Source organism: Passer domesticus, chromosome 8 (assembly GCF_036417665.1).
Source record: "Passer domesticus isolate bPasDom1 chromosome 8, bPasDom1.hap1, whole genome shotgun sequence".
In the NCBI taxonomy this organism is placed as follows: Eukaryota; Metazoa; Chordata; class Aves; order Passeriformes; family Passeridae; genus Passer; species Passer domesticus.
The window spans coordinates 25512171-25538687 of record NC_087481.1 but is presented as its reverse complement, the minus strand read 5'-3'; the positions used below and the strand labels follow the sequence as shown (position 1 = coordinate 25538687).

Here is a 26517-nt window from a genome sequence, read left to right as displayed (position 1 = left end):
ACTTCGTAACTACAGAGGAGGAGAAGGCAGAGGTGCTCAAGGCCTTCTTTGCCTCGGTCTTCAGTGGGAACACAGCTTGTCCTCAGGACAAGTGTCCTCCTGGGCTGGTGGATGGTGTCAGGGGGCAGAACGGGCCCCCTGAGATCCAGGAGGAGGCACTCAGAGAACTGCTGAGCTGCTTGGATGTTCATAAATCCGTGGGCCATCGAGTGCTGCCTGAGGAAACCAATATGAACTGCTCCCTGACCTCACTGGGCACTGAGGTCAGGCTCCCTGGCCTGTAATTAGCAGGAGCCTCCTTCCCACCCTTGCTGTCAATGGGTGTCACACTGGCCAGCTTCCAGCCAGCTGCAACCTCCCCAGTGAGCCAGGGCTGTTGGGAAATGATGGGGAGCGGCTTCCCAAGCTCCTCTGGCAGCTCCCTCATCCCCCTGGGCTGGATCCCCTCTGGGCCCACGGATTTATGAACATCCAAGCAGCTCAGCAGTTCTCTGAGTGCCTCCTCCTGGATCTCAGGGGGCCCGTTCTGCCCCCTGACACCATCCACCAGCCCAGGAGGACACTTGTCCTGAGGACAAGCTGTGTTCCCACTGAAGGCCGAGGCAAAGAAGGCCTTGAGCACCTCTGCCTTCTCCTCATCTGCAGTCACTGAGTTTCCTCCTGCATCCAAAAGAGAACAAAAGCTGGCTTTACCCTTCCTTTTATCATTAATATATTTGTAAAAACAATTTTATTATCCTTTACAAAAGTTGCAAAATTAATTTCAAAATGAGCTTTGGCCTCAATAATTTTTTCCCTACATTCCCTAGCAGCTCCCTTAAATATTTTCTGAGAAACCTGACCCTCCTTCCATAGATGATACATCCTCCTTTTACTCCTAAATTCCTTCAAAACCTCGTTGCCCATCCAGGCTGGGTGTTTGCCTCGCTGACTCCTCTTTGGGCACACTGGGACAGTCTGCTCCTGTGCCCTCAAGGTCTCTGTTTTGAAGCATGCCCACCTTTCCTGAACTCCGTTGTTTTTTCAAGGGCTGCTTCCCAAGGAACTTTCTAATTCAGTCTCCTAAGCAGGCCAAAATCTGCCCACAGGAAGTCTAATGTGAAAACTTTTTTGATGTTCCTCCCGATATGACCAAATATTGAGAATGTAATTTCACGACCACCATGCCCCAGGAGGCCTCCAACCAGCACAACTGCCACCAGCCCATCTCCATTCACAAACAACAGATCTAATAAATTCCCTCCTCTGGCAGGCTCACTCACCAGCTGTGACAAACATCCTTATTCCAAACATCCTGAGTGCCTTGGACACCGGCCAGGCCCCACCGGCACCGCTGGCCTCCCTGACAACGCGCTCTCGGAGCAGTCGCTCCCAGCCAGGCTCCCCCGCCGCCTCCTCGCCGCTCCGCCCCTCGCTGCTTCCCTGCGCGCTGTGTCCGCACGGCCGGAATCCTCCGGAGCGACATCGGCTGCAGCCCGACCCGCTGGGTGCGGCCGGGAGCGGAGCGGGAGCGGCGGCGGCTCCGGCCCAGGTGGGACCCGCGGTCGGTGCTGCCCCAGCCCGGGGCTGAGGGGCACGGGGGGTTCTGCGAGTTCCTTGCGCCGGGTTTGCCGTTCACGGGTCTGAAAAACAGAATTCACTGCTTAGAGTACTGCTGCTACTACTACCAATAGTAGGATAAAAAAGGACAGAATTTCCAGTGCTGGGGAGCTCCTGACCGACAGCCAAGGAACACATCGGTGTATACAAACAGTGTCTTTATACTGTTACCGTGCTGGGGGACATGTAAATTCACGTCTTTGATGCATTATTCAAACATTCTTTTGAAATTCCGGATTTTTGGAAACTCCTGTGTCTCAGTCCTTCACACTCTGGCTTGCATGCATGATATCCTGGTTGTCAGGTCAATACATTTTACTTCTTCTTGTGTCTCCATCTTGCTGTTTCGCATACTCTGGTAAGATTTCAGTATGTTCCCCGTAATTTTATCATGGTAGTCTCTAATTGTCCTCCAGTGCTCTGGTTTCTGTCACGGTTATCTTATTACTTGGATGGGTCGGTCAGTGGATGGACTTACACTGTTTTCAGTCACACAAAAGCCTTTTTCGGATCTGATGTTTGGCTCAGGTCTATAACAGTATATTCACCACACTATTATTTCTCTAAGTGATACATAGATATTATATTCATTGCACTATTGTTCTATGAGCAATACAGTGCATACTTAAACTGATGGATTATATTATACTAGCATCCAGCTACAAAGAGTTATAATTGATACTATATCGAAATAGCTATAATCGCTAACAGCATGCATAGGCTAATAGGTAAAGCCAAAGTTATCGGGTCGTTTTCCACCCGGGCAGGGCAGGGAGCCCCAGCGGCCGTGCCGGCTGAGCTCGGTGTCGCCGGGCTGCAGGGCGCCGGGGCAGGGAATGCGGGGACAATGGCGAGCAGCCGGCGCTGCTGGCTCCTGGCCCTCGGCAGGCGCACTCGGAGCCGCAGCTGCCCCGGGCCAGCAGCAGGCGGCAGCTCGCAGCGCTGTCAGCGCCTGTCCCGGCACGGAGCTGGGCTGCAGCGGCTGCGGAGCCCCCGGGCCGGGGCTGCGGGCACCGCGCAGCTCCCGCAGGCTGCGCTTGTCTCCGCAGCTGCTGCCGCAGCTCTGGGCAGCGGGGACAGCGCAGCCAGAGCTGGCAGCGCCCTCCTGAGCCTCGGGCTGCCGCAGGGCCGGCACCAGCAGCGACCTCTCTGCGTGTCCCTTGCAGGGTGCCAGCAGCGCGGCTGCAAAGCTGCTCCCGAGGCCGAGCTCCCAAAGGATCTGTCAGCACTCCTGATGTCTGGGCAGCAAGGTGCTGATTATTCCAGAAAGAGAGATTCTGGCTGTGAGCAGGAGGAGAGTGAATTGTGCTCCATTCGTGGAGTTGTGAATGAGGCCCTGGACAACAGGTCAGAAACAGGGAACAGATACAGAAGATTGCTGGGTGAGTGCAGGGCCACCCCTGTGGTCTCTAGGGAGGGGCCAGTGTCCCCTGCCAAGGCCAGGGCTGGCAGGTGTGTGGCTGTTTCCCGAGGTCTGGAAGAGGCCTGGTGCTCTGCTGGGCCCCAGCAGTGGCTGGAAGCAGCAGCCCCAGCTGCCCCCAAGGCTGTGCAGTTCTCCTCCTACAGCCCGTCCCCAGAGCTGTGTCCCTGGCTGTCCCCAGAGCTGTGTCCCTGCCTGCGTCCATGTGGTGTCACATTTTAGTTAAATGGTTTGCTCTGTCTCACCCCTCAAAATGCACTGTTTATTCCAAGCCTGTGATCCTTCCCTGAAGTCTCATCTATCTGCAATCCCATTGGCCCAGGTCCTGTTCCTCACCCACTCTGGATCTCCCTGTTAAGCTGTGCGAGGGAGACGACACCCTCCCCTGGCCCCTTCTCTCCCTAGGCTCTCCCTCTCTCCCCCTTTCCCCCTTCTCCCTCAGTAACCATGCTGCTCCCGGGGATGGGACCCCCAATAAACCCTCATCTAATCAGCACCCTCGGAAGCCGTGTGGAGTCTCCTTGCCTGCCTGCTGCTGCCAGCGAGCTCACAGCTTAGGGGACCCTCCGGGGACACTCCAGGGAGCCCCCTCAAAGGAACTGCCACAAAATGGTGCCCAGTGTGAGGCTAAAAGCACGGACAACCCCAAGACAGAAATCACCATCAGCCTGCCGGCACAGTGCAGAGCCCCGCGGAACGCCGCTTCAGCACCACCCTCGGCACCGTGGGGCGGCCACGCGGGGCTGCATCCGCGGCCCCCGCTGGCCCCTCCAGCCCCGTGCAGAGATCCGGTGAGTCAGGGCTCCGCCGCCCCACCACCACAGCCCACTCAGCCTTTGAGATCTCCGCCAGCAGCTGCCGGCTCCCCCGCGCAACGTGGTCGCCACGCGGCTGCTCGGAGCCGCCGCTCGCCGGGAGCCATCACCGGGAGCCATCACCGGGAGCCATCACCGGGAGCCATCACCGGGAGCCACCACTGCCGCAGAGCCACCACCGGGAGCCGTCACCGGGAGCCACCACTGCCTCAGAGCCACCACCGGGAGCCATCACCGGGAGCCACCACCGCCGCGGCGGGGCCGAGCCCGCTGTCCCCTGCCCAGAGATGGTGGCCCCGCAGAGCGGGCGGGCCGTGCGGATCGCCGAGCCCCAGCAGCCGATGCTCTGCACCACAGCAGCGGCGAAAGGAGGAACCAAAGCCCACCAGTTTCCACCGGGGAGCCACCAGACGAGCAAGATGCCGTTTTCAGCTTTGCCCGAGCCCCGCATCCCCCAAAACTGGTTTCATCAGTTCTGTGACCTCCTTCCTCAGTCTTTCTCTCCCCTCGCTGCTCCTTCTCCCTAACTCCATCCCTACCCCGCCTTCCCCTTAACAAACCCCTGGGAATCCACTCCGTCCTGCGGAGCCCAGCACAGCAGCCACACGACTAAGCCTCAACATTTCATTGAATTGAAAATTCTACTTTGTGGTCTCCTTCCCCTGTTACTCCAAGAGCTAGATTATATCCTTCTCTGCAATCCACACCCCTTTTTTCCTTGTTTTAGGTAGTTCACTGGGAGCAAACCACTCGAAGGCGCAGGGTACCCCAAAAACGTTTTTCTTTTGCAGAGTCCCTGGCTCCCCATAACCTCCTCAATTCCCAATTCCTATCCACTTGTTCTAGCTGAAAAGAGTTCGTCAGCTAGAACTTTTATCCTAAAACCCTCTAATCTTTTTTATCATTCTTATCCAATACCTGCCCTCTCTCCATTTCCCTCCCATCCCCATGAAGTAGTTTTTACAATTATGCTTTTCTAGTTTAAATGTGTGTTCATATTGCAGATTTTCCTGTTTTCACTCTTAGAAAGCAGGGGCCTGTCAGGTCACAAGGGCAGATCCAAAGAGAAGCTGTTTTCAATTGTTTCTTTAATAGCGAGGATTCAGACAGTATTAGACTGCTGAATTGAAATTGCTGTTGGGTTTATGCTGTCTTCAGGAGGTTCTGAGGGTGACTGATAACCTAAAATGGAGTCTGGGAAAGTACTTTGATGGTTTTTGTGGTGAATGCTCCCTGAGTATAGGTAGTAACTGAAGCCAAATTTCTTTTTTTTTCTTTTTGTTTTTCTTTTAAGGACCTAAAACTGGGGGTCTTCTGGGTTAAAGCAGTTGGAAGGTGAAAGCAGCAGTAAAGCTCAGACTCAAGATCTGAGGCCAAAAACCTGCCTGGAGTGCAGGGGGCTCCAGATGATCCCCTGTCCCTGAGAGGGGGAGCAGAAGTCGGTGCCTCAGCCTAAAACAGGGGGCTGTGGTGGTCTGAAAAGCCAGCTGGAAAAGGTTAGACACCGTTAGGCCAGTCACGCTGAAAAGGCCAATCCCAAAACTCTCACATGAGCGTAGTGCCAAAGGCTGAAGTCCTTAAGCACTTAAGCTTTAAATTAGTTTAAAATCTGCAATATGGATACATATAACCCGTTTATTACAATTAAATGCTCATTACAATTAAATGCTCATTTTATCTTTGCTGCTACCACCAAGAGCAAACATCAAGTCAAATGGGCTATTTAAAACATAAATTGTAAAACTGCAATTGTATTTATATTTACGCTGCGAAACTGTGAAATTACTACTTCATTTTTTAATTGTCATATTTCGCTTTATCTTTTCTTTCTAACGATAAAAGGGTGAATTGTGGTGTTACATTTTAGTTAAATGGTTTGCTCTGTCTCACCCCTCAAAAATGCACTGTTTATTCCAAGCCTGTGATCCTTCCCTGAAGTCTCATCTATCTGCAATCCCATTGGCCCAAGTCCTGTTCCTCACCCACTTTGGATCTCCCTGTTAAGCTGTGCGAGGGAGACGACACCCTCTCCTGGCCCCTTCTCTCCCTAGGCTCTCCCTCTCTCCCCCTTTCCCCCTTCTCCCTCAGTACCCATGCTGCTCCCGGGGGTGGGACCCCCAATAAACCCTCATCTAATCAGCACCCTCGGAAGCCGTGTGGAGTCTCCTTGCCTGCCTGCTGCTGCCAGCGACCTCACTGATTAGGGGACCCTCCGGGGACACTCCGGGGAGTCCCCTCAAACGAACTGCAACATGTCCAGGCTCTTGGCTCTCTGGCTGCCAGCTGAGTGAGGGCCACACGGACTGAGGGTCCCTGCTGTGCTCCCTGGCCATGGGCTGAGCAGATTGCAGGGCCAGCTCTGCTTCTGGCAGCCAGCAGCTCTTTCCTGCTCCAGGTGAATGGTTCAGGAGCCATCCCGTGGGCACGGCGCTGCTGATTCTGCTGCTCCTGGTGCTGCTGCTGGCTTTGGGGGTGGCCTTGGCTGTGCAGGCAGGTAAGAGAGGGGCAGCAGCCTGGGCCCAGCCCCTCGGGGCAGAGCGGGCTCCCTGCTCCCTGCAGAGGGGAATCCTCACACCTTCTCCTCTTCCCCCTGCAGCAGCAGCACAGGGTCCAGTTATGTCTGCGACCCTGCGGTGCTGTCCTTTTGACTGGGTTGGCTACAAGGGGATCTGCTACTACTTGTCAAGGGATTCCAACACCTGGGAGCAGGCTGAGGAACGGTGCTCGGAGCTCGGGGCCTCCCTGGCCATTCTGAAGGATGAGGAGGAGATGGTGAGTGAGGGGCTCGGGCGGTGTGGGGTGGCTGAGGGCAGCCTGGGGGTGCTCCTGGGCCGGGCTCGGTGCTCGTGGGGCCGGGGCTGCAGCCCTGGGCCGGGGCCTTGCAGGGAAGGAGCCCCGGCGGGCGGGGGCAGCCCCGGGCACGGGTCCCCCCGAGGGCCGGGGCAGCTCCCACTCCTCTCTCCTGGGCAGGGTTTGCTCTTCCGCCTCCGCGGGAACGGCGATTACTGGCTCGGGCTGCGCAGACGGGGCGAGCGCCTGCACTGGGGGGACGGCAGCAGCTACAGCTCCCGGTGAGTGCCGGGGAGCCGGGCAGGGCCTGGGGCACAGGGCACAAGGTGTTCCCTGGCAGCCAGCCTGCCTCTGCTCCTCCCTGCAGGGTTCCTGTCTTTGGCGATTCCGAGTGTGTGTACCTGGCTGAGGAGAGATTCAGGAGTGAGAACTGCTCAAAGGAGCGGCCGTATGTCTGCAGCAAGGCCCAGGCTCCCCTGTGACAGGGGCTGCAGAAAGGACCTTCTCCACGCTGGGCAGTGCCAGCTTCACCTCTCAGCCCAGCCCAGGGCTGTCCTTGCTCAGCTGCACCCTGTGCCTTGCCCTCGCTCTCAGGGTCACCTCAGTGCCTCTTCATCCATGCCCAGTGCCAGCGCTGGGCTGGGTGTGCAAAGGAAAAGGCTCTGCAATCCATCCTGCCCCCGATGCTGCCTGGAGTGACTGCATTGCCCTCATCACACAACAAGCTCCAATAGGAAATCCAAATTGCCCTGGTGTCTTGTAAATCATCATGAACTGGCCTGAATGTGACACTTTTGTACTGTTCTTGGGAGTGGAAGAACAGCTGACATGTGCTGAGAAGGAATCCTGCTTTCGGCATCAGGCCCCAGACTGTGAAGAAGGGTCTGTCAGCTGCTGGCTCTTTGTCCCTGTCCTGTTTGGAGAAGGATTGTCAGAGCCACTGCTCGCTGCCTTGGCCATAACCCAGCCCAGAGCTGCTTCTCCTGCTGTGGGGCGAGCCCATGCTTGTGAGAGCAGCCCCTGCACGGGGCCCTCATTGTCACCGTCAGTGGCAGCGGGCCCTGTCCCCCCTGCTCGGGCTCCCGGGATCCTGAGCTCGCCTCTCCCTGCCCTGCTCAGACCTGGCTGTCGCTGCCCCGGCCCCGCTGCCTCTCGGGCGCTGCCCCGAGCTTTCACTGCTCTGTAGCCACCAGGAATGGAGTGGTACAGAACTTTTGAACTTGGACAGAAAGTTCACACAGTCTTGTGTATCTGTATGCAAATATTGAGCTCAGGGATGTTGACTTAGGAAAGCTGTGGAATAGAGATGATATTGTTGAGACGGAGATTGAATTAGAAATATGTTTTAGTAAATTGTGAAATATGGCTCTATAAAAAGAGTAGATATTTCAGAGAATCAGAACTATGAAAGATGCATTGTAATAGGTCTACATGAGGTAGAAATATGGATGCTGGGTGTTCAAGTAATGGCAGTATTGTGTGGGAAAAGCCAATAGCTTGAAAAACATTTATAAGGTATTGTAATTAGGAAAGAAGTTAGCTTTTAATAGAATAACACAAAGTTTTATATTTCTCATCTTTCATTATTTATTGAGACTGATAATAAAATCTTTTAAAACACTTCTCAGTTTCCCTGTCTTCATGGAAACTAAAAGACCCAACAAAACAGTGCTTCCATTATAAAAAACCCAATAAGTCACCTATCTTTTAAGCAGTTAAAGAACCTCAAAATACTTTTTGTTCAGTGCTACTACAAAGAAATAAGACTGTAAAGAATTAGTTCTTCTTCAAGAAAAACCCAAGCCCAGTCAAGACTTCTACCTACATCACTAGCTCAACTCAAACAGAAACCAGTATTATCTCCTATTATACAACATCAAACAAGCTTTAAAAAACATCATCAAGCACAAAATATCCAAGCAACCCAAAGACGTTTATAAAAGCCTTAAAACTCTAATCAAATTGTATTCTTATAATATTTCAAAACAGAAAATAAAACCTTTACTATCTTAAGTTCAAAAGCAATTTCCTACTCTAAATAATATTTCTGTGTTCACTTTCCCTCTGAAACCCAGTTCAACTCAAACTGTACAATACTTTTACCATAAACCAAAACCATACAACCACATGCGCATTGCCTCTGTACAACTGAGGCAATAATTAAGTTATTTTAACAAATTGCAAAGCTTTCTACTTGCTCAGGTGCAGCGGCGGCTGGCCTCGAAGGGGAAGAACGATCGCCCCTTCGGGACGTCCCTGCTGGCTGTGGCCAGCACCACCAGCAGCAGTGGGGCCCCCTCCCGATCCCTGGTCCGGTCAGGAGGGCGCCTGAGGCTTTCGCCTGAAGGGATGAGGATCCACAGAGAGGGCTGCTACCCAACAGCAGGGAAGGGACAGGCTCCAGCTGCAGTACAATCCAGATTTATTGTATCCAGGGGGACTGATGGCTGAAAACTCCAAACTGCGGTCTCACACTAGCTTATAAAGAGGGGAGGATACAGAAGTGGAGTCTGGTCTTCAGCCAATCCACAGGAAGGTGGGAGTGAGGAGAGGGTGATAGACACAATAGGGAAAAGCCTGGGGAGGGGCCCTGGCCCCTGAACCAATCACTCGATGCCCTGGCTGGAAGATTCTAGATGGAAGGGATGGGCCACCGAGTGAGGGGCAGGGCACCAGGGAGGGACTCGGGAACAGACACATGGGTTGCCAATGGTGACGGGGAGGGGAAAACTGGATTGACGGGGTGAGCAAGGAGAGGGAGAACCAGGGCAGAATCATTACAAATAAAGGGGTACACGGAACGAGCCAATTTACAACTTAACCGAGGTAAAGTATAAGAAACACACCACAGCACTCAGTCTTGTCTGCAAACCCGTCCGCGTCCCAAGCTGTGTGTCCGAGCCCTCCCTGCCCTCCAGTCCTGCCCGGAGGCACCGAAAGCCCGAGCGAGCCCCGCTGCCCCGGTGCCCCCGGCGCTGCCATCCCAGCCCGCCCGGGATCTTCCAGCCCTGCCTTGCCCTGCCAGGAGCGAGGGCAGCTCTGCCAAGGACAGGAGCGAGCCTGCTCTGCCAGGCTGCAAAAAGGACAGGCTCCGCCTGCTGGGAAAGAGAGGAACGTGACAAAAACCCGGGATTGCAAACTCCTCGACTCGCAAATGAAGCAGGACACGGACTCCAGTGCAGAGAAGAGTTTATCCCATTCCATCCCAGCCCCGTGAACACAGAACAGGAGCTGACTGACTGGGCTGAGATTAGACCTAAACTCATGCAAGAGAAAGATTTTAATTCACCATATAGAAAACTCCTTGCTATGCCAGTTCGATAGAAGAAAAATAATGCCAATCCTCGGTGGGAGCCTATAGCACATTAGGATACTGAGAAGTTAAGAAAAGCTTTTAAAGACAACAACTTAAGATCCCCGTATTTTAACAACGTGGGGAGAAGTTAATATGATTCTTATCACCTAACACCTTCAGACTGTCCTAATATTCCCTCTGTAATTTTAACAAACTCTCAGTATATTCTGTGGGACTTAGAACAGCGAAAGCATCTTCACAGATCAACAGAGAGCTCTGCTAGAACTCCTAATGCCCAACTAACAGTCAGTCAATTAGCGAGAGCTCCTCCAAACCATAAAGCTGAGGACCAAGCCGAATCCCTTTCTAGAGCAGTAATAAGAGATAATAAAAATGCATCCAGAAAAAACTCTTTTAGCTGTACAACCTGCAAGAACCCATGAAAATGCCAATTCCCTGATTCAACCAGCCAAAACTGAACCTTCTCTTGCCTTTTTAGATCGCTTGGCAGGAGCAGTTCAAAAGCAGTTTCCTAAGGAAACAGCACATCCTCAGTGAATGAAAGCCTTGCCTTTTCTAATACGAACAATAAAAGTAAAAGGGTTCTTGCACCAGACCAGCCACCAGCAGTGCCACAAATGCTCTCAGCTTGTAGTGAGCTCAGCACTCCACAGCACATCGCGACCACACAACTCGTACACTGCGGGAACAACTTACAAAGCCCCAAGATTCGCTGGGAAATAACTTCCAAAGAGCTGCTGAGGCTGAAACCAAAACTATTGAAGAGACCCTCCCTGCTTTACAGGTAGAGCCCATTAAAGAGCCATGTTTTAATGTAAAAAACTTCGTCGTTTAAAAAAAGACTGTTGTGAAGCAGAGAAAAACACAAGATCACCTGATACTTACCCTCAGTACAGAACAGAGAGGCATTATACCGATCGCTGTCGCTCCAAATTTCACCGAACAGAAAAGCCTCTGTGGGAAGCTCCCCCAGGAGCGCTCAGCGCCGCCGTGTCACAAACAGACAGCGGCAGCGCCACCGCACACAAACTGAGAGCAGATGCGGTCTGTAAAACCACCAGAAACCTCCCCAGCAACCCCGGCTGACCCCCCCAGCGGCACGATGCAAACCAACAACTTCTACATTAACTTACCCTTAAACAAACTTTTGTCATCAGTTTACGCCCACAGGGGTCACTAGCACTTCACAACAGGGACAAGCCTTTTTAATTCTAAGCAGAGACAAAAACATAATTCTTAGGTTTTCATTTTTCCCAAGTATTAGTTCAGTACCTTGTAACTAAGAGCTGACAGCTTTGGCTCTTGCTCACAGCACTCCAGCAGTAAGGAATTCAGCCCAAAGCACCGACAGCGGTTCCTGCCGCATTGCCAGTTGCCGGGGTCGGCTGTTACTTGTCTCTGCCCCAGCACGGGAAAAAGTGGTTCTGGGCAGGCCGTGCTTTGAAGAAGGAGTCTGGACTCTTGCTTTTAGGTCTTCAGTCGAGTTTATTATTTCTTATCTACAAAGATTTTCTGTCTGTCCAGCCAAGGTCTGATCAGCAAGACAGCCACGGGCACTCTCTCCCGCCCACGAGGCGGTTGTCTCTTTTATAATGAAAACTACGTACTAGATATTTACCTTTAATTCCCAATACTTTCTGCCCTTGTTGGCAAGTGTACTCTCTCTATGAACCAATCCACACATGCCAACATCATCCTGAACATGGATGCCAAGGAGAAGAAAGAAGAAGGACAGGGCACGCCCAAATCCCTCCATCTTGGGACTCCTGATCCATGCACAGAATTCTAGACCCCCCTGTACAACACATAAAACCCCCCTGTACAGTGCATTCTAACTTAACTTCTAACAAGTGAATAACATCCCCTCACCATTCAGACCTGAAATTCTCTCATCTCCTCACCTTCAGGTGTCATTTCTTTAAAAGGATCAAAGTCAAGCCACCAGGTACTTTTGGCAACATTCCAGGGCGTCCGAGCCCCCCAAGGGTTGTCTCGGTAGCTCTGGACATCCGGAGTGATGTACTGAGTTCCCACAGCCAGTGACTGTAACTGAGCCAGGCCCGCATGGACAGACTGCGCTTGGAACCAAGCAAAGCGTACCCCAGGAACAGCACCGAGAGCTTCAGGCACAGCCGATGCCCTCGGGCAGAAGGTGTCCCCAGGGAACAGCCAGAGCCACCGTGCAGTGTGACACAGCAGTGTGACACAGCGAGTCCAGCAGCGAATGTCCCAGCTGGGCCGGGCACGGCGCTGCCCCTTCTCCTGTGCTTCGGCCGCGCCATCAAACCTGGGAGCACCCACGGGGCTCTGAGAGTCACAGCGGTCACAGCGTGTCCCCACAGCGAGCTCGTGGTGACTGCCACACCGCCTGAGGAGAAGCCAAGGACCACCTGGCCCCTCGTGCTGCAGAAACCATCCCAGCGGGGAAGAAAGACTCGCTGGCCCAGGGAAGAACAGAAACAGAAGGGAGTTTTTAATGAGAGCCACAGCAGCACCGACCACTGCAAAGTTATCATCAAAACTAACAGCCCTGTCTGAGGGAGTCAGTAGCCTCCAGCAGGGAAAAAACTAAATACCATCAAAAAATTAATAAATGAACAATTACCAAAGAATCACATCAATCCCACAAATAGCTCTTAGAATTCCCCAGTGTTTGTCATTCACAAGAAAACGTCTGATTCCTCGAAATTACTGCACAACTTTAAAAAAATAAGAGACAAAATATTAGAAAACCTGAGACCCCTGCAACCTGGACTTCCTTCTCTTTGAATAATTTCAAGAAACTGGCCTCTTGTTGTCATCAACTTGAGACTGTATTTTCAACATTCCACTACATCCAAAAAATACTCTTCCATTTGCCTTTTCAGTTCCAGCCATCAGTAAAAAAAAATTACAAAAATATCACTAGTCAGCTTTACCGCAAAAAATACAAAAAAATCACCTTCTATTTGTCAATATTTTATAACAGGAGCTTCCTCTCCAGCCCATCAAAAACAGCCACAATAACGAATTTTACATTACATAGACAATTGCTCATTATAGCACCAACTCAAAAAGGAATAAAATCGATTCAAAACAACATAATCACAGAAGTTCAAAACACTAAATTAAAAATTCTACATCAAAACCACAAGAAATCCCACCTTAAAAATATTTTAGAGAGAAGATAACAAAACAGTCAAGCCACAGAAAATACAGCTCCCAACCAGTGCTAAGACCTTACAAAATTTACAACTTCTCCTTCAGTTTCAATTTAAAACCCTGAGACAAATGAAAAATTCATTTCATTTTACAACCTAAGACAAGAAATTTGCTTTTATTTCCACGAATACAAACGCTAAGTAGATTCCAACAAAAGCCATAAAACCACATCACACACCAAACTACACTAACGATGCCACAAACAAAACCACAAACACACAGACGTGAGGCACACAGACAAACTGCAGCTCATACCCAGCATCCCCTCCCCAACCTGCAAAACTGCAAACCTTAACTTTTATAGCAATGTTAAAACTATAAAAATCCTTAATGTCACAGAGCTCTTTTAGCAAAAGCAGAGTATCCATCATGTTAAAAAAATCCCTAAATATCCTACTTGAAAACATTAAGGATAATCAAAACAACTCAGTGCCTTAGAATTAACCAGTCCCTAAAAAATTTGAAAAACCACAAAAACGAAATACAGGAAAAAAAATTAAAATATATAAAAAAATCTTTTAGCAAGAATAATTAAACAACAACATAAAGTTAAATCAAATAATATATTAGCATGTATTAGTTTTTTTCCTTACTTTTACAGTACAAATATACCTCTAAATCAACCAAAACCAAACGTTTAAGTTACTGTGAATCAACAAGTTCAAACACCAAATATTTAACCACTCTGAGCCCAAACAAACCCTTTACAATCTCTTTAATCAGTACACTGATGCCAACCCAAAAATAACCAGCACCAAACCCTGACAACTCTGAGCGTGCAGTCACCAACCAAACAAATCCCGTCACCAATTGTATCCCTGAACCCCAATCTTCTTAAAACACCCTTGAAACCCCAGCAATTAAAAACTCTGAATTCTTTAACAACCGGGTTCTGTATTAGGTTTCAGTATCAAAGAAATCCACAGTTAAATGTTACTCCCCATCATCCTCCATACAAAACCTCAAGTCTTTAGTACAATTATACCAGTCCTGTGCCCCCTAAAAATAAAACTATTGATCTTAAGAAATTCCCACAGAAATTACAAAAAAAAGCAAACAAAAACCAAGTCATTGATAGAAATAAAACCTAGCAAAACATCCCCTCTGAAATTAAAAATAGCCCCCTATAATATCAAACAACTCACTACAGTAACACCTAATATTAAAAAAAAAATCAAAAAGCATAAAAGAGTCCACCCATCATTATAAAAAAAACTGCAAAAACAATTTTAAACCCTAAAACCCTACAAAAGTAGTTACATTAAATTTGTTTTTACCTCAACTCACCTTAACTATAACGACAAAGCAATTAAACCAAACAGAGTATTAATTAAACAAAAAAAAAAATCAATACTATTTCCTTATAATAATATATTAACAAATATTAGTACTATTGAACATACTACCTTAGGAAACAAAACCACCATCAATTTTCTCTCACTAGCACATAAATATAACTAAAATTATTTTAAAAATATATAAACTTATTGAAACGCTCAAAATCCATCCACAAACCACTTCAAAAATTACAAAAATTAACAAAAAATTAAAACAAACATTAAATCCTAATTAAACAATTTATTTTAAAATAAAATACCACCTCTATACCTTATCTAAAAAACTTTACAAATTCAATTTCCATGTATTAATTATTAAAATAAGAGTATTACTAATAGTACCTTATATGTTTCACTGTAAACAACAAATAATAAATAGGACCATAAACAAGTTTCTTGTTTCTTTGCTTTGTACACACTATTAAAGAACTGTTATTTGTATTCTCATATCTCTGCCTGAGAGCCCCTTAATTTCAGAATGACAATAATTCCAAGGGAAGGGTTTTTTACATTTCCCATTGCCAGGGAGGCTCCTGCCTTCCTTAGGAGATCCCTGTTTTCAAACCAAAACACCCCCATCCCTCTGTGCCGCTGTGTGGAGAGGAGGGAGGGAACTGGGGACAAAGTGAAGCACAGGAAAGAGAGAACTGTGTGGGGAAGCTGCATTTTTAGGATTTAGTGCACTTCTCATTCCCTTGCTCTGATTTCTTTGATAATAAATTCAATTCAATTTAATGTCCCCACTTGGGGTCTGTTATACCCATGATGGGTGAGAGATCTCTGGCTGCCTCTGTTGAGAGCCCCGAGCCTTTCCTGCTGTGCTCTGTTGCCTGCCCAGGGGCAGCAGCAGAGGCACAGAGCGGTTTTGCTGCCCCGGGCCCCTGGCCTGGCCCGGCCCAGCCCAAGAATCGCTGCCATCATTCCCTGCACCAGGACCCGGCCCCACGGTGGCTCCGGGAGTTCCGAGTGGGCAAAACGGGAGCGAGGGAGAGGAGGCAGCTGGTGCCAGTGGCTGAAATGGCTTTGCTGCCAGCTGGCAGGGAGAACGTGGAGCAAAGTAAAGGGGAGAGAAAGAGGGACAAGGCTGGAGCGGTGGAAGGCAGTGGGGACGGCCATGGGGCAGGCAGGCATTTTCCTTTCCAGCTCTGTGGGAGGAAACCAAGAGCTGTCAAATCCATGGAGGAAAAGAGGGCAGAAATAGCAGGTGGTGGAAATCTCTGACAATTGGGATTGATCTGCCTGAACTGCACAGGCCGACAGACTCCGAGCACCGCCAGCGTTGGGATGTGCCTGGCCCTGCCCCTGCCCTGCTGCAGCAGCCCCTGCTGAGACAGCCCCTTGTCTCTAAAGGAGCTGCACCAAGGGACGGGTGAGGTGCTGCTGCAATAAGATTGAAAGAATAAAATAAACAGAATAAAAAGCTGCACCACCTGGTGTCCTCCACCTGGTTATATTAAACGAGCTACATTGAGGCACTGTGGGGGCAGCATTGCTGGTTAAAAAAAGTCGTGGGAAAGGCTGGCATGAGTGAAGGGAATAAAATACAGAGAATATTAAAAATATTCTAAAAATACTGCATCAGTAAACATTCCCAAAGTGAAACAAAAAATAGCTGTGGGAGGGTCTGTGAGTCACGCAGGAGAGCGGTGTAGTGGTTCCACCATTCACTGAGCAGCGCTCGATTAAAAGAGACCTCTGGGAGCGCAGCCAACATGAACAGACTTTGGCATGGTATTATGACATAATATATGTTATATAGTCATAATATATACGATATATTATGACTTAGAAAGATCCTTGAGATGCAGCCCTCAAAACAAAGGAGTTCAGGAAAGGTGGGCATGCTTCAAAACAGAGACCTTGAGGGCACAGGAGCAGACTGTCCCTGTGTGCCCAAAGAGGAGTCAGAGAGGCAAACGTCCAGCCTGGATGGGAAATGAGGTTTTGAAGGAACTTAGGAATAAAAGGAGGATGTATCATCTGTGGAAGGAGGATCAGGTTTCTCAGGAAGTATTTAAGGGGATTGCCAGGATATACAGGGAAAAAATCAGGGAGGCCAAAATTTTGTCTGAAGTTAATTTGGCAACTTTTGTAAAGGATAATAAAAACATTTTTACGAATATACTAATGGTAAAAGGAAGGGCAAGACCAACCAATGTTGATTATTAGATGTGGGAGGGAACTCAGTGACTGCAGATGAGGAGAAGGCAGAGGTGCTCAACACCTTCTTTGCCTCGGCCTTCAGTGGGAACACAGCTTGTCCTCAGGACAAGTGTCCTCCTGGGCTGGTGGATGGTGTCAGGGGGCAGAAAGGGCCCCCTGAGATCCAGGAGGAGGCACTCAGAGAACTGCTGAGCTGCCTGGATGTTCATAAATCCGTGGGCCCAGATGGGATCCAGCCCAGGGGGATGAGGGAGCTGCCAGAGGAGCTTGGGAAGCCGCTCTCCATCATTTCCCAACAGCCCTGGCTCACTGGGGAGGTTGCAGCTGGCTGGAAGCTGGCCAGTGTGACACCCATTGACAGCAAGGGTGGGAAGGAGGCTCCTGCTAATTACAGGCCAGGGAGCCTGACTGTTGTGGTTCGTGTTTGTTCCATTAAGTTATTTCTAAATGGTTCATTCATTCTGTTATCCCTCAACGTTCCCAGGTTGATTTGTCCATAAGTTGTACCCTCCCTTAAAGCTGTCCCTCAAGGTACTCCCCTCCCTTTGTTCTAGTCCCTTCCCTGCCTGTCTTCAAGGCCACCCTGCCCCTTGTTCCTGAATGTTCCCTGCCACTCACCTCTGGGCCAATCCCTGATGGAAACACCCACCTGGAACTCCCCTGATCCACGATGCCCCATTGGCCCATGTGAACTTTCCCTCTCCTCCCCCTATCCCGACTGGCCCCACGGTGTTGCTGTGATCCCCTCACTCCTCCCCTGAGCATTCCCTGTTTTCAGCTGTTTGTATCCACCCCTGACTTGTATCTGAACAAAACCCCTCCCAATCGAGGCCGAGGGGCTCCTTTTGTCCTGCTCCCTCCCCCTGGGACAAACTTTCCCATGGAACCTCAAGACAAAGAGCTCCTCCTTCGCCTGGTGCCTGCCATGGCAGTGACAGCGTGCACTGCAGAGCTGGCAGCTCTTTGGGGCCAGCTGTGGGCACAGCCCAGGCCCCAGCTGCTCCCACCCCTGTTGTGGCTGCCGGAGTGCACAGAGCCAGCCGGGTTCTGACAGGCAGAGACCACGATCCCAGCAGTGAGAATCCCTGTTTTAACTGCAACGAGTTTATCAAATACATCTGGTTTCCTCAACAACAACAATACCAGGTTTATGTTCAACTAGGGAAGTGCTTCAGGAGAACCAGCATAACCTAACTGCTCCAGAGCATCCCAGGGATTTAAAAGCATTATTTCAGGGGCTACATTGACCTCTGCTGGTTCCTGATCCTGAGAAAAGCCCTGAGTGCAATGTTCTCAGCTCCCTCACTCTGTTCCCTCAAACAAAGGAAATATGGGCCTGACACTCCAGGTGCACACTTGCAATCCATTTTGGTGTTGTGTTCCAGCCCTTTTAAGAATCTTGGAGTAGGGGAAAAATAAACAAATTAATGATCTCCATTTTAATCCATTGCCATTAGCAACCATCCATATCCAGGGGAAGGTGTCTGCTCATTATTTCACCTGTGCCAGAAAAAGCTTGTGTCCTTACAGAGACAGCAACACTCCAGCCCTGAGCATTCCCTGCTCTGAGGGCAGCAAATCCTCTGCCTAAACGCTCCACAGTATGGTGAAAAAAAAATACAAGTGGTTTAGCAGAGCTAGAAAGTTCTGTTGGATACAGGAGTGCTCCTGAAGGGAGCAACAGCAAGGGACAGAAAGCACTCTGGATGTTCAGAGGCAGTCAGACCACTTGGCTAGAGAGAGGTGCAAGAGAAAACTCCAGCTGCTACAGAAAAGGCCACTGTGGCCACCGTGCCAGCTGTACACAAGTTTTACTCACCCTGTTTTCACTGTTCTCAGGATTCAGCCACTTTGGGAGAAAATCAACTGCTTCTTTCAAGAGAAACTCTCCATCGTTGTCATCAATACTGGCCAAGGAGAAATTGGAAATTTAGTAGGAAAAGCCTTGCAGAGCACAACAACACACTTCTGAATCCATGTCCGCTGGGTTTCTGTTTTTTTTTTTTTTTTTTTTAATATTCATAAACCCATAGAAAGGCGTTGGTTAGAAGGGAACTTAAAGATCATCTGGTTCCAACTCCCCTGCCACAGGCAGGCACACCCTGCACTAGCCCAGGCTGCTCCAAGCCCCATCCAGCCTGCCCTTGGACACTTCCAACGTCTTTGGGATGGGGAAACACCTCCAAGGATGGGCAATGTTAAAACAGGACCTCCAGAGCACAGGCACTGCCCCTTGGCAGCCCTCTCACACAAGCAGCTCAGCCTCACCTGGCTGCCAGCCCCGGGAACTCCCTGGTGATCTCCCGGAGCAGGTACACGATGAACCACTCATCCTCCACGTTATCCCCGAACGCGGTGGTGCCGCCCAAGTGCGCCGGGGTCTCGCCTGGACGGGGCACAGAGCGGAGAGGCGGCTCAGCAACGCCGTGCCCAGGAACAGATTGTCCACACGGGCTGCGGGTCTCCCTCGCCGGGGATATTCCAGACCCCGCTGACAGAATCTTGTGTCCTGTGCTCGGGGATGGCCCTGCTGCAGCAGGGAGGTGGCACCCGATGCCTCACGGGGTTAACCCGTGCTGCGACACCGAGAGCCTGGGAAGCCGCCGGGTGCCCCTCACACGGCCTCGGTTCCCCTCACACGCTCCCGTTCGAGCCCGCCGGGTGCCCCTCACACGCTCCCAATTCCACTTCACACGCTCCCCGTTCCCCTCAGATGCCCTCCTCTCCCCCTCACGCGCTCTCGGTTTCGAGCACGCCGGGTCCCCCATAGACTCTCCGGTTTCCGGCCGCCGGGTCCCCCTCACACACCCTCAGCTCCCCCTCACACGCTCCCGGTTCCCCTCACAGGCTCCCGGTTCCCCTCACACGCTCCCGGTTCCCCTCACAGGCTCCCGGTTCCCCTCACACGCTCCCGGTTCCCCTCACAGGCTCCCGGTTCCCCTCACACGCTCCCGGTTCCCGGCCGCCGGGTTCCCCTCGCAGTCCCCCCGCTCCGGGCGCTCCTCCCGCCGTGCCTCCCGGCCCGCTCCCGGCTCCCCGCGGCGCGGCACGGAGCGCAGGCGGAGCGGCTGCCGCTGCCACACGCAGGCGGCAGGAGCGGGGCGAAGGCACCGGGAACAGCTGAGCGCAGCGCCGCAGCAGCGCCTCGCCGCCGCCCCTGAGAAGCTGATGCTCAGCGCTTTGGGATCTGGCTTGTGCCTGCAGAGGGGATGAGCTCGCTGACTGGAACGCAGGCAGTCGAGTGCCACAAGCCTGCAGCCAGATTGCGTCTCCTTCACCTTAGACTCAATGTTCTTTTAGTTTGGATTTTAAAAGTGTTTTTGAGATGCTATAAGTGAAAGAAGAGAACAGAAATAGATGGGAGCAAAACTGGCGCAGTAATTGGTATTTTACTCTTCCAATTTTCCTTTAAAAATATATGTGGATAACATGAACGTTTTAACTCTGTGGTTAGGGACAAACACTCTTTTTCCTCTTCCTTTGGAAGAGATATGGAAGTCCTGAAACCCTGGGCCAATGCTCCCTGCATTTTATTTATGTTTTTACAATTAAACAAGGGGCAGATGAGATTGACAAGCAAGACACAACTCAGGGTCCTTGGGCAGCAGCCTCCAAACTCTTTCGGTGATGCAGAGAGCAGTGGGTGTGAAGACTGCTTTGCAGTGCGAGATTAATCCATGATAACCTGCTCACTGACATCAAAGTCACTTCTCATCGGCCACTTGTTATTCCCGGAGTGCAGGAGCTGCAGTGTTTGCCAAAGCCTGGGCAGAGCGATGGAGAACATTCCTGTCGGATTTCTCCTTCTCTTCCTGTGCCAGCAGGAGAAACCCATCCTGGTTAAGGGTTTTGTGCTGTGTGACAGTGTGCAGCTCAGAGCTCAAGCAGTGCCCAGGAGCATTAATTATTGAATCTGCAGTGCCCCCTCAGCCGTGTGAGCTCGGAGCAGGGCGCTGGGAAGTGGGGCCATCCCAATTTCGGGCAGTGGGACTCGGAGCTGGAGTGGTTTGGAGTCAGCACCGGAGCCTGAGCTGCCTCTGTGCTCAGAGAGGGGAGAGCCCTTCCTCTGCAGGGAATGCTTTTCCACTCGGGATTTCTCTCCTGGCAGCTCCAGTCTCGCCTCTTCCAGAGCAGAGCACGCTGTGCCTCCAGTGCTTTGCTGCTGGGAGCACTGGGAGAGATCCTGGGAACACTGGGAGGGAACTGGGAGCACAGGGAATGCCAGGAGGGAACTGGGAGGGATGGTGGAAGCAGGAGGAGTGAGCAAGAAGGAGCACTGGGAGGATCTCAGGAGCCCTGGGCAGGAATGGTGCTCCCAGTTCCTGCCCAGGGCTCTCCCCATCCCTGCCGGGGCTTGCCAGGAAGAGGGACACTGGCAGGGAACGGGGAGGGAAGTGCTCAGCACTCTTCAAGGTGCAGCAGCCCCAGGGGTGAGCAGGGAGGAGGGGGAAGTGCCCCCAGTCCACCCCCAGTGCCCCCAAAAATGGGGGGTGACGAGGAGAAAAGGGATTTAAATGGAGGGGGGAAAGCTTTTCTGTGACTGTGTATGAACTGGGGAGGATCCCATTTCACCTGGGATTTGAAGGGTCTCAGTTGAAGGAAAACACACCTTTTTCATCATTTTGGGTGCCTCCCTTGACAGGCAATCACTGCTTGCCTTGATTTCCATGTTTAAATGGAAGGAGAAAACCTTTATCATCCTGCATGAATTGAGGGAAAGAGCCCCATTTCATCATTGTCAGGTTCAAACTGAGGGCAAACCCCACTGTGCCTGGTCTGAAAGGGCTTCCCTTGAGAGGAACCCCTTGATGAGCCATGGTAAGAGTGCCATCGAGGGGACCCTCCATCTGAAGGGGCCTTCACACATCAAAAAGATGTCCAAAAGCTCCCAGAATGGTCTTTGTTGAGGGAAACTAAAGAGGGAAACTGCATTTCCCCTCGTTTCGGGAGGCTAAACTGAGGAAAATCCCCCTTGATTCACTTTTTATTTGGGATTAAAGTGAGGGGAAATGCTCCTTATGCATCATGTAGGGCTCTAAATCGAGAGGGAAGCTCCGTTCTCCCCTCGATTCAGGGCTTTGACCTGGCGACAAGAGGGAGTTTCCCCTGGTTGAATTCCCGCAGCAGCTGGAACAGAAGGGCGAGGATGAGCTGGCGCTGCCGCTGCACTCAGGCGGTCCCTGGCACGGCAAACCCGCCCGGCACCGAGCGATGCCGCCGGACGCCCGGCACGGCCCGTGCCCGCCCGCCGGAGCCGGCAGCGCTGGGAGCTCCATGGAGCAGCTCAGCCCCGCTCCGCGCTCGGCCCTGCGAGCCCGGCACGGAGCGGGGGCTGCGGGCACATCCCCGTGCTGGGCAGAGCCGCTGCTCGGCCGGGCATCCTTCATCCCCTCGGGCAGCGGCCAGGGCCGAGGGCACAGTCCTGCTGCCGAGGCTGGACCTGCTGCTTCGCCTCTCGTTCTCTTGCAATGATCGCTTTGATAAGAAATTCCAAGAATTCCCCCCGGTCGTGTCCCTTATTCCGGCGACCGGTGAGTGATCTCTCCCTGGCCTTTCCCGACCCTGGAGCCTTTCCTGCTGTGCTCTGTTGCCTGCCCAGGGGCAGCAGCAGAGGCACAGAGCGGCTGTGCTGGCACCGGGCACCTGGCCCAGGCCAAGAACCCCCGCGGTAATTCACTGCTCAGAGCCCCAGGAGCTCCTTCCCCGGGGCTGCCGTTCTTCACCGGCTCCAACAAAGTGGGGCCGTTTTTCTTAGCGAGGTTTTTACAGGACAGGAATGACCTCACTGCTCCCCTCGCGTGGTTTCTGATTGTGAATGTGCCTCTGGCTCCAATATGGGGCCGGGAGTCACTGTGATACAACGCAACAATAATTCGTCCGGGACTTCATTGAGGCACCGTGCCATTTCCCGCCCCTGCACTCCCTGTCGTCATCGTCCCTCGCTGTTTCCCTGCACGTTGATTGGTCAAAATAGCCAAACTCCTCTGGCCACACCTCTCGCCGCCGCGAGTCACACCAGCCCGACTGCCCGACTAGACAGCCAGACGCACCCGGAGCTTGGCGAGGCGTCGGCGGAGCTCGGCGGCCCCAGCCCAGGTGGGACCCGCGGTCGGTGCTGCTCCAGCCCGGGGCTCGCTGCGGGCGGAGGGGCCGCGCTGAGGGGCACGGGGGGTTCTGCGAGTTCCTTGTGGCGGCTGCCCCCGTGTCCCCCCTGCGCTGGGATGGCCGAGGGAGCGGCTGCCCGCGGTCTCCTCCGTGCCCGGATGGCCGGGCTGGAGCCGGGGCCGCGGCAGCGCTGGCTCATCCCGGCTGCTCCGGCTGGGACGGAGGCGGCTGCTCCGTGCCCGGGGCAGCTCCCGGCCGTGCGGCACCGGGCTCGGGGCCGCTGCCCCGAGGGGCGGGAGGTGTCCGTGCCCGGCTCGGGGCTGGCCCGGCGTGAACTTGAAGGTGCCTGGGAGCCCAAAGCGCTGCGGGCGCCGAGCGGGGGCAGAAAGCGCCGCATCCTGCCTGCTCCGGGGCCGAGGCTTCTCGGCGCTGCCTCTGTGCCAGGAGCCGCTCCGTGCTCCGGCCAGGGAGCCCCAGCGGCCGTGCCGGCTGAGCTCGGGGTCCCGCAGGACCGGCACCAGCAGCGACCTCTCTGCGTGTCCCTTGCAGGGTGCCAGCAGCGCGGCTGCAAAGCTGCTCCCGAGGCCGAGCTGCAAAAAGAACTGTCAGCACTGCTGATGTCTCCGGAGCAAGGTGCTGAGTGTTCCTGTCAGAGACATGCCGGCTGTGAGATGAAGGAGAGTGAAATCTGTTCCATTCATCGAGTTGTGAAGGAGCCCCTCAAGGAAATATCAGCAAAAGGGAATATATGCACAGGATACCTGGGTGAGTGCAGGGCCAGCCCTGTGGCCTCTAGGGAGGGGCCAGTGTCCCCTGCCAAGGCCAGGGCTGGCAGGTGTGTGGCTGTTTCCCGAGGTCTGGAAGAGGCCTGGTGCTCTGCTGGGCCCCAGCAGTGGCTGGAAGCAGCAGCCCCAGCTGCCCCCAAGGCTGTGCAGTTCTGCTGCTGCAGCCTGTCCCCAGAGCTGTGTCCCTGGCTGTCCCCAGAGCTGTGTCCCTGCCTGTGGCCAGGCTCTTGGCTCTCTGACTGCCAGCTGAGTGAGGGCCACACGGGCTGAGGGGTCCCTGCTGTGCTCCCTGGCCATGGGCTGAGCAGATTGCAGGGCCGGCTCTGCTTCTGGCAGCCAGCAGCTCTTTCCTGCTCCAGGTGAATGGTTCAGGAGCCATCCCGTGGGCACGGCGCTGCTGATTCTGCTGCTCCTGGTGCTGCTGCTGGCTTTGGGGGTGGCCTTGGCTGTGCAGTCAGGTAAGAGAGGGGCAGCAGCCTGGGCCCAGCCCCTCGGGGCAGAGTGGGCTCCCTGCTCCCTGCAGAGGGGAATCCTCACACCTTCTCCTCTTCCCCCTGCAGCAGCAGCAGCACAGGTTCCAGTGACACCTGCCACTCCGCTGTTGGTTCTGGGCTGTCCCCGTGGCTGGGTGGGCTACAATGGGGTCTGCTACTACTTGTCAAGGGATTACAGCAGCTGGGAGCAGGCTCAGGAACGGTGCTCGGAGCTCGGGGCCTCCCTGGCCATTGCCAAGGATGAGGAGGAAATGGTGAGTGAGGGGCTCGGGCGGTGTGGGGTGGCTGAAGGCAGCCTGGGGGTGCTCCTGGGCCGGGCTCGGTGCTCGTGGGGCCGGGGCTGCAGCCCTGGGCCGGGGCCTTGCAGGGAAGGAGCCCCGGCGGGCGGGGGCAGCCCCGGGCACGGGTCCCCCCGAGGGCCGGGGCAGCTCCCACTCCTCTCTCCTGGGCAGGGTTTGCTCTTCCGCCTCCGCGGGAACGGCGATTACTGGCTCGGGCTGCGCAGACGGGGCGAGCGCCTGCACTGGGGGGATGGCAGCAGCTACAGCTCCCGGTGAGTGCCGGGGAGCCGGGCAGGGCCTGGGGCACAGGGCACAAGGTGTTCCCTGGCAGCCAGCCTGCCTCTGCTCCTCCCTGCAGGGTTCCTGTCCTCGGCAATTCCGACTGCGTGTACCTGGCTGACGGGGAGAGATTCAGGAGTGAATTCTGCTCAAACAAGCGGCCGTATGTCTGCAGCAAGGCCCAGGCTCCCCTGTAACAGGGGCTGCAGAAAGGACCTTCTCCACGCTGGGCAGTGCCAGCTTCACCTCTCAGCCCAGCCCAGGGCTGTCCTTGCTCAGCTGCACCCTGTGCCTTGCCCTCGCTCTCAGGGTCACCTCAGTGCCTCTTCATCCATGCCCAGTGCCAGCGCTGGGCTGGGTGTGCAAAGGAAAAGGCTCTGCAATCCATCCTGCCTCCGATGCTGCCTGGAGTGACTGCATTGTCCTCTTTATATGTAAGAAACAGGGCTTAGTAATATTTTTATAGAAGTTCACTAACAGATCGAATTCCATGTTAGAGAGCTTGTCTGTTGGCACATAGTTAACTTTAACTGTTCTCTGTGTACTGTTACATTGTCGGTCTGTATGCATGTTCAGAATACTTTATGCATATTCAAGCATTCATTTGATTTTGCACATTGGTTTGCTCTGTTTTAACCTTTGACTTGTTTTCGTGCTGTCTTCAAAGTTAAACTAAGACATTTTATTTTATCTTTTGGTTCTATCTTTTTGTATTTTCACTCCCTTATAATCAGGATCAGTAAATAGTTTTATTTCGGTTCTCTGGTGTGTATTTCTATGGTCTTATTTTTTAGATAAGACAGTCCCCAAATATGGGAAATCAATTATTTTACACCCTTTTCTGAGTTAGTTACATGAAAAAGTCATTTCAACGTTTCACAGTCTCTATTATGTTCCAATGTAATGTGGTATCTGTTACACTGCTGTTTATAACAGCTGTACAGTGCATACGTGATTACAGTGTGTACTATATCAGGACTCTTGTGATCAATAAGTTGCAAATCACATGTTAGTACAAAAATGTGAAAGCTAATACCTGTATTTGTTATTTATAACATTCTACAACAGTCTCAATTGGGAAATCGAAATTGCCCTGGCCTCTTGGAAATCATCACAAACTGGCCTGAAGATGACACTTTTCGACTATTCTTGGAAGATATGATAAATGACTCTCACTTTTAAAATGTTAAACATTAACAAAAAAATACAGCAACGGATTGAATAAGGAAAAATTACAGCATTCGGGATGTCTGTGACTGTCAGCCACGTGCTCGTTTACAAAATGGATGCTCTGCCTTTTATACCCTCAGCCCCTCCCAAAGTTTTGTCAGTCAGCTCCCCCTCTGCCCCCACTGGTGGAGATCACTTCCTTACACCTTGACTGGAGCTCAGGTGTTGTCCTGTCGCCCCTGCTGGTGATGAGCCGGCCCTCCCCAAATGCCCTGACTGCTGAGGGTGTGTGAGGAATGACCGCTCACTTTGAAAAATCTTAAAATGTTTATTAAACCTTAACAAAAATACAACAAAAGGACTAAATAAGGGAAAAGTCACAGTGCTGGGAGCTGACTTCGTGGCTGCCTATCATGTGGCTGGTTCTTCTTTGAGATGGATGCTCAGTCTTTTATACCCCTGGGGTTGCATCAGCCAGCCCTGCCCCCTCCCAAAGTCTGTTGGTCAGTTATTCTTTGCCATTTGTTGGTGGAGACTGGTTTCTTGTAACGTGGTTGGAGGTCAGGTGTTGCCTTGCCTCACTCCCTAAGCAACAAGCTTTTCCATTCCCAACTGCCCCATGCAAGGTGCTCATGTGCACGCCTTCTTCTACCTGTCCTAGACAACCCAGGCTGTCTGATGAGAATAGTACAGGGTGGAGAGGTAAAAAAGGAAGATCAAAGAACATCTAAACTACAATAATATCAATAACTACATACATAC

General features: G+C 52.3%; 3 protein-coding genes and 1 long non-coding RNA gene across 4 annotated transcripts in view; 3 read left to right on the top strand and 1 right to left on the bottom strand.

Annotated features, from left to right (window-relative positions):
- The window catches only part of LOC135305592 (uncharacterized), a 36459-nt gene extending 16103 nt beyond the window's left edge, over positions 1 to 20356 (bottom strand). Inside the window, exons 1-5 of the mRNA XM_064429328.1 lie at positions 20335 to 20356; positions 19587 to 19919; positions 18910 to 19027; positions 18461 to 18548; positions 1263 to 1622 (exon numbers count right to left, since the gene is read on the bottom strand). Coding sequence (XP_064285398.1) covers positions 1281 to 1622; positions 18461 to 18548; positions 18910 to 19027; positions 19587 to 19919; positions 20335 to 20356 — 903 coding nt within the window. The 3' untranslated portion in view covers positions 1263 to 1280. The remainder of the gene's footprint in view (positions 1 to 1262; positions 1623 to 18460; positions 18549 to 18909; positions 19028 to 19586; positions 19920 to 20334) is intronic.
- LOC135306212 (killer cell lectin-like receptor subfamily G member 2) lies at positions 1579 to 8244 on the top strand. The gene is made up of 5 exons (XM_064429803.1): positions 1579 to 2981; positions 6230 to 6328; positions 6431 to 6606; positions 6805 to 6905; positions 6992 to 8244. Exons 1-5 carry the CDS (start codon positions 2312 to 2314, stop codon positions 7104 to 7106), a joined length of 1161 nt encoding a protein of 386 aa, XP_064285873.1. The 5' UTR covers positions 1579 to 2311; the 3' UTR covers positions 7107 to 8244.
- On the top strand, positions 10798 to 17952 carry LOC135306217 (uncharacterized). The gene is made up of 2 exons (XR_010367043.1): positions 10798 to 11411; positions 11848 to 17952. It is a non-coding gene; the product is annotated as an uncharacterized LOC135306217 (long non-coding RNA).
- Positions 20357 to 22315: 1959 nt separating the features above from the next.
- Positions 22316 to 25346, top strand: LOC135306214 (killer cell lectin-like receptor subfamily E member 1). Its single transcript, XM_064429814.1, has 6 exons — positions 22316 to 22737; positions 23296 to 23511; positions 23891 to 23989; positions 24092 to 24279; positions 24478 to 24578; positions 24665 to 25346. The coding sequence occupies exons 1-6, from the start codon at positions 22476 to 22478 to the stop codon at positions 24780 to 24782; spliced, it is 984 nt and encodes a 327-aa protein (XP_064285884.1). The 5' UTR covers positions 22316 to 22475; the 3' UTR covers positions 24783 to 25346.
- The last annotated feature ends 1171 nt before the right edge of the window (positions 25347 to 26517 follow it).

Coding starts and splice junctions, on each gene's coding strand:
- LOC135306212 (XM_064429803.1), top strand. CDS start 2,312: ATGCATAGGCTAATAGGTAAAGCCAAAGTTATCGGGTCGTTTTCCACC. Junction 2,982..6,229: donor CAGATACAGAAGATTGCTGG/GTGAGTGCAGGG, acceptor TTCCTGCTCCAG/GTGAATGGTTCAGGAGCCAT. Junction 6,607..6,804: donor TGAAGGATGAGGAGGAGATG/GTGAGTGAGGGG, acceptor TCTCCTGGGCAG/GGTTTGCTCTTCCGCCTCCG.
- LOC135306214 (XM_064429814.1), top strand. CDS start 22,476: ATGGGGCCGGGAGTCACTGTGATACAACGCAACAATAATTCGTCCGGG. Junction 22,738..23,295: donor GCTCGGCGGCCCCAGCCCAG/GTGGGACCCGCG, acceptor TGTCCCTTGCAG/GGTGCCAGCAGCGCGGCTGC. Junction 24,280..24,477: donor CCAAGGATGAGGAGGAAATG/GTGAGTGAGGGG, acceptor TCTCCTGGGCAG/GGTTTGCTCTTCCGCCTCCG.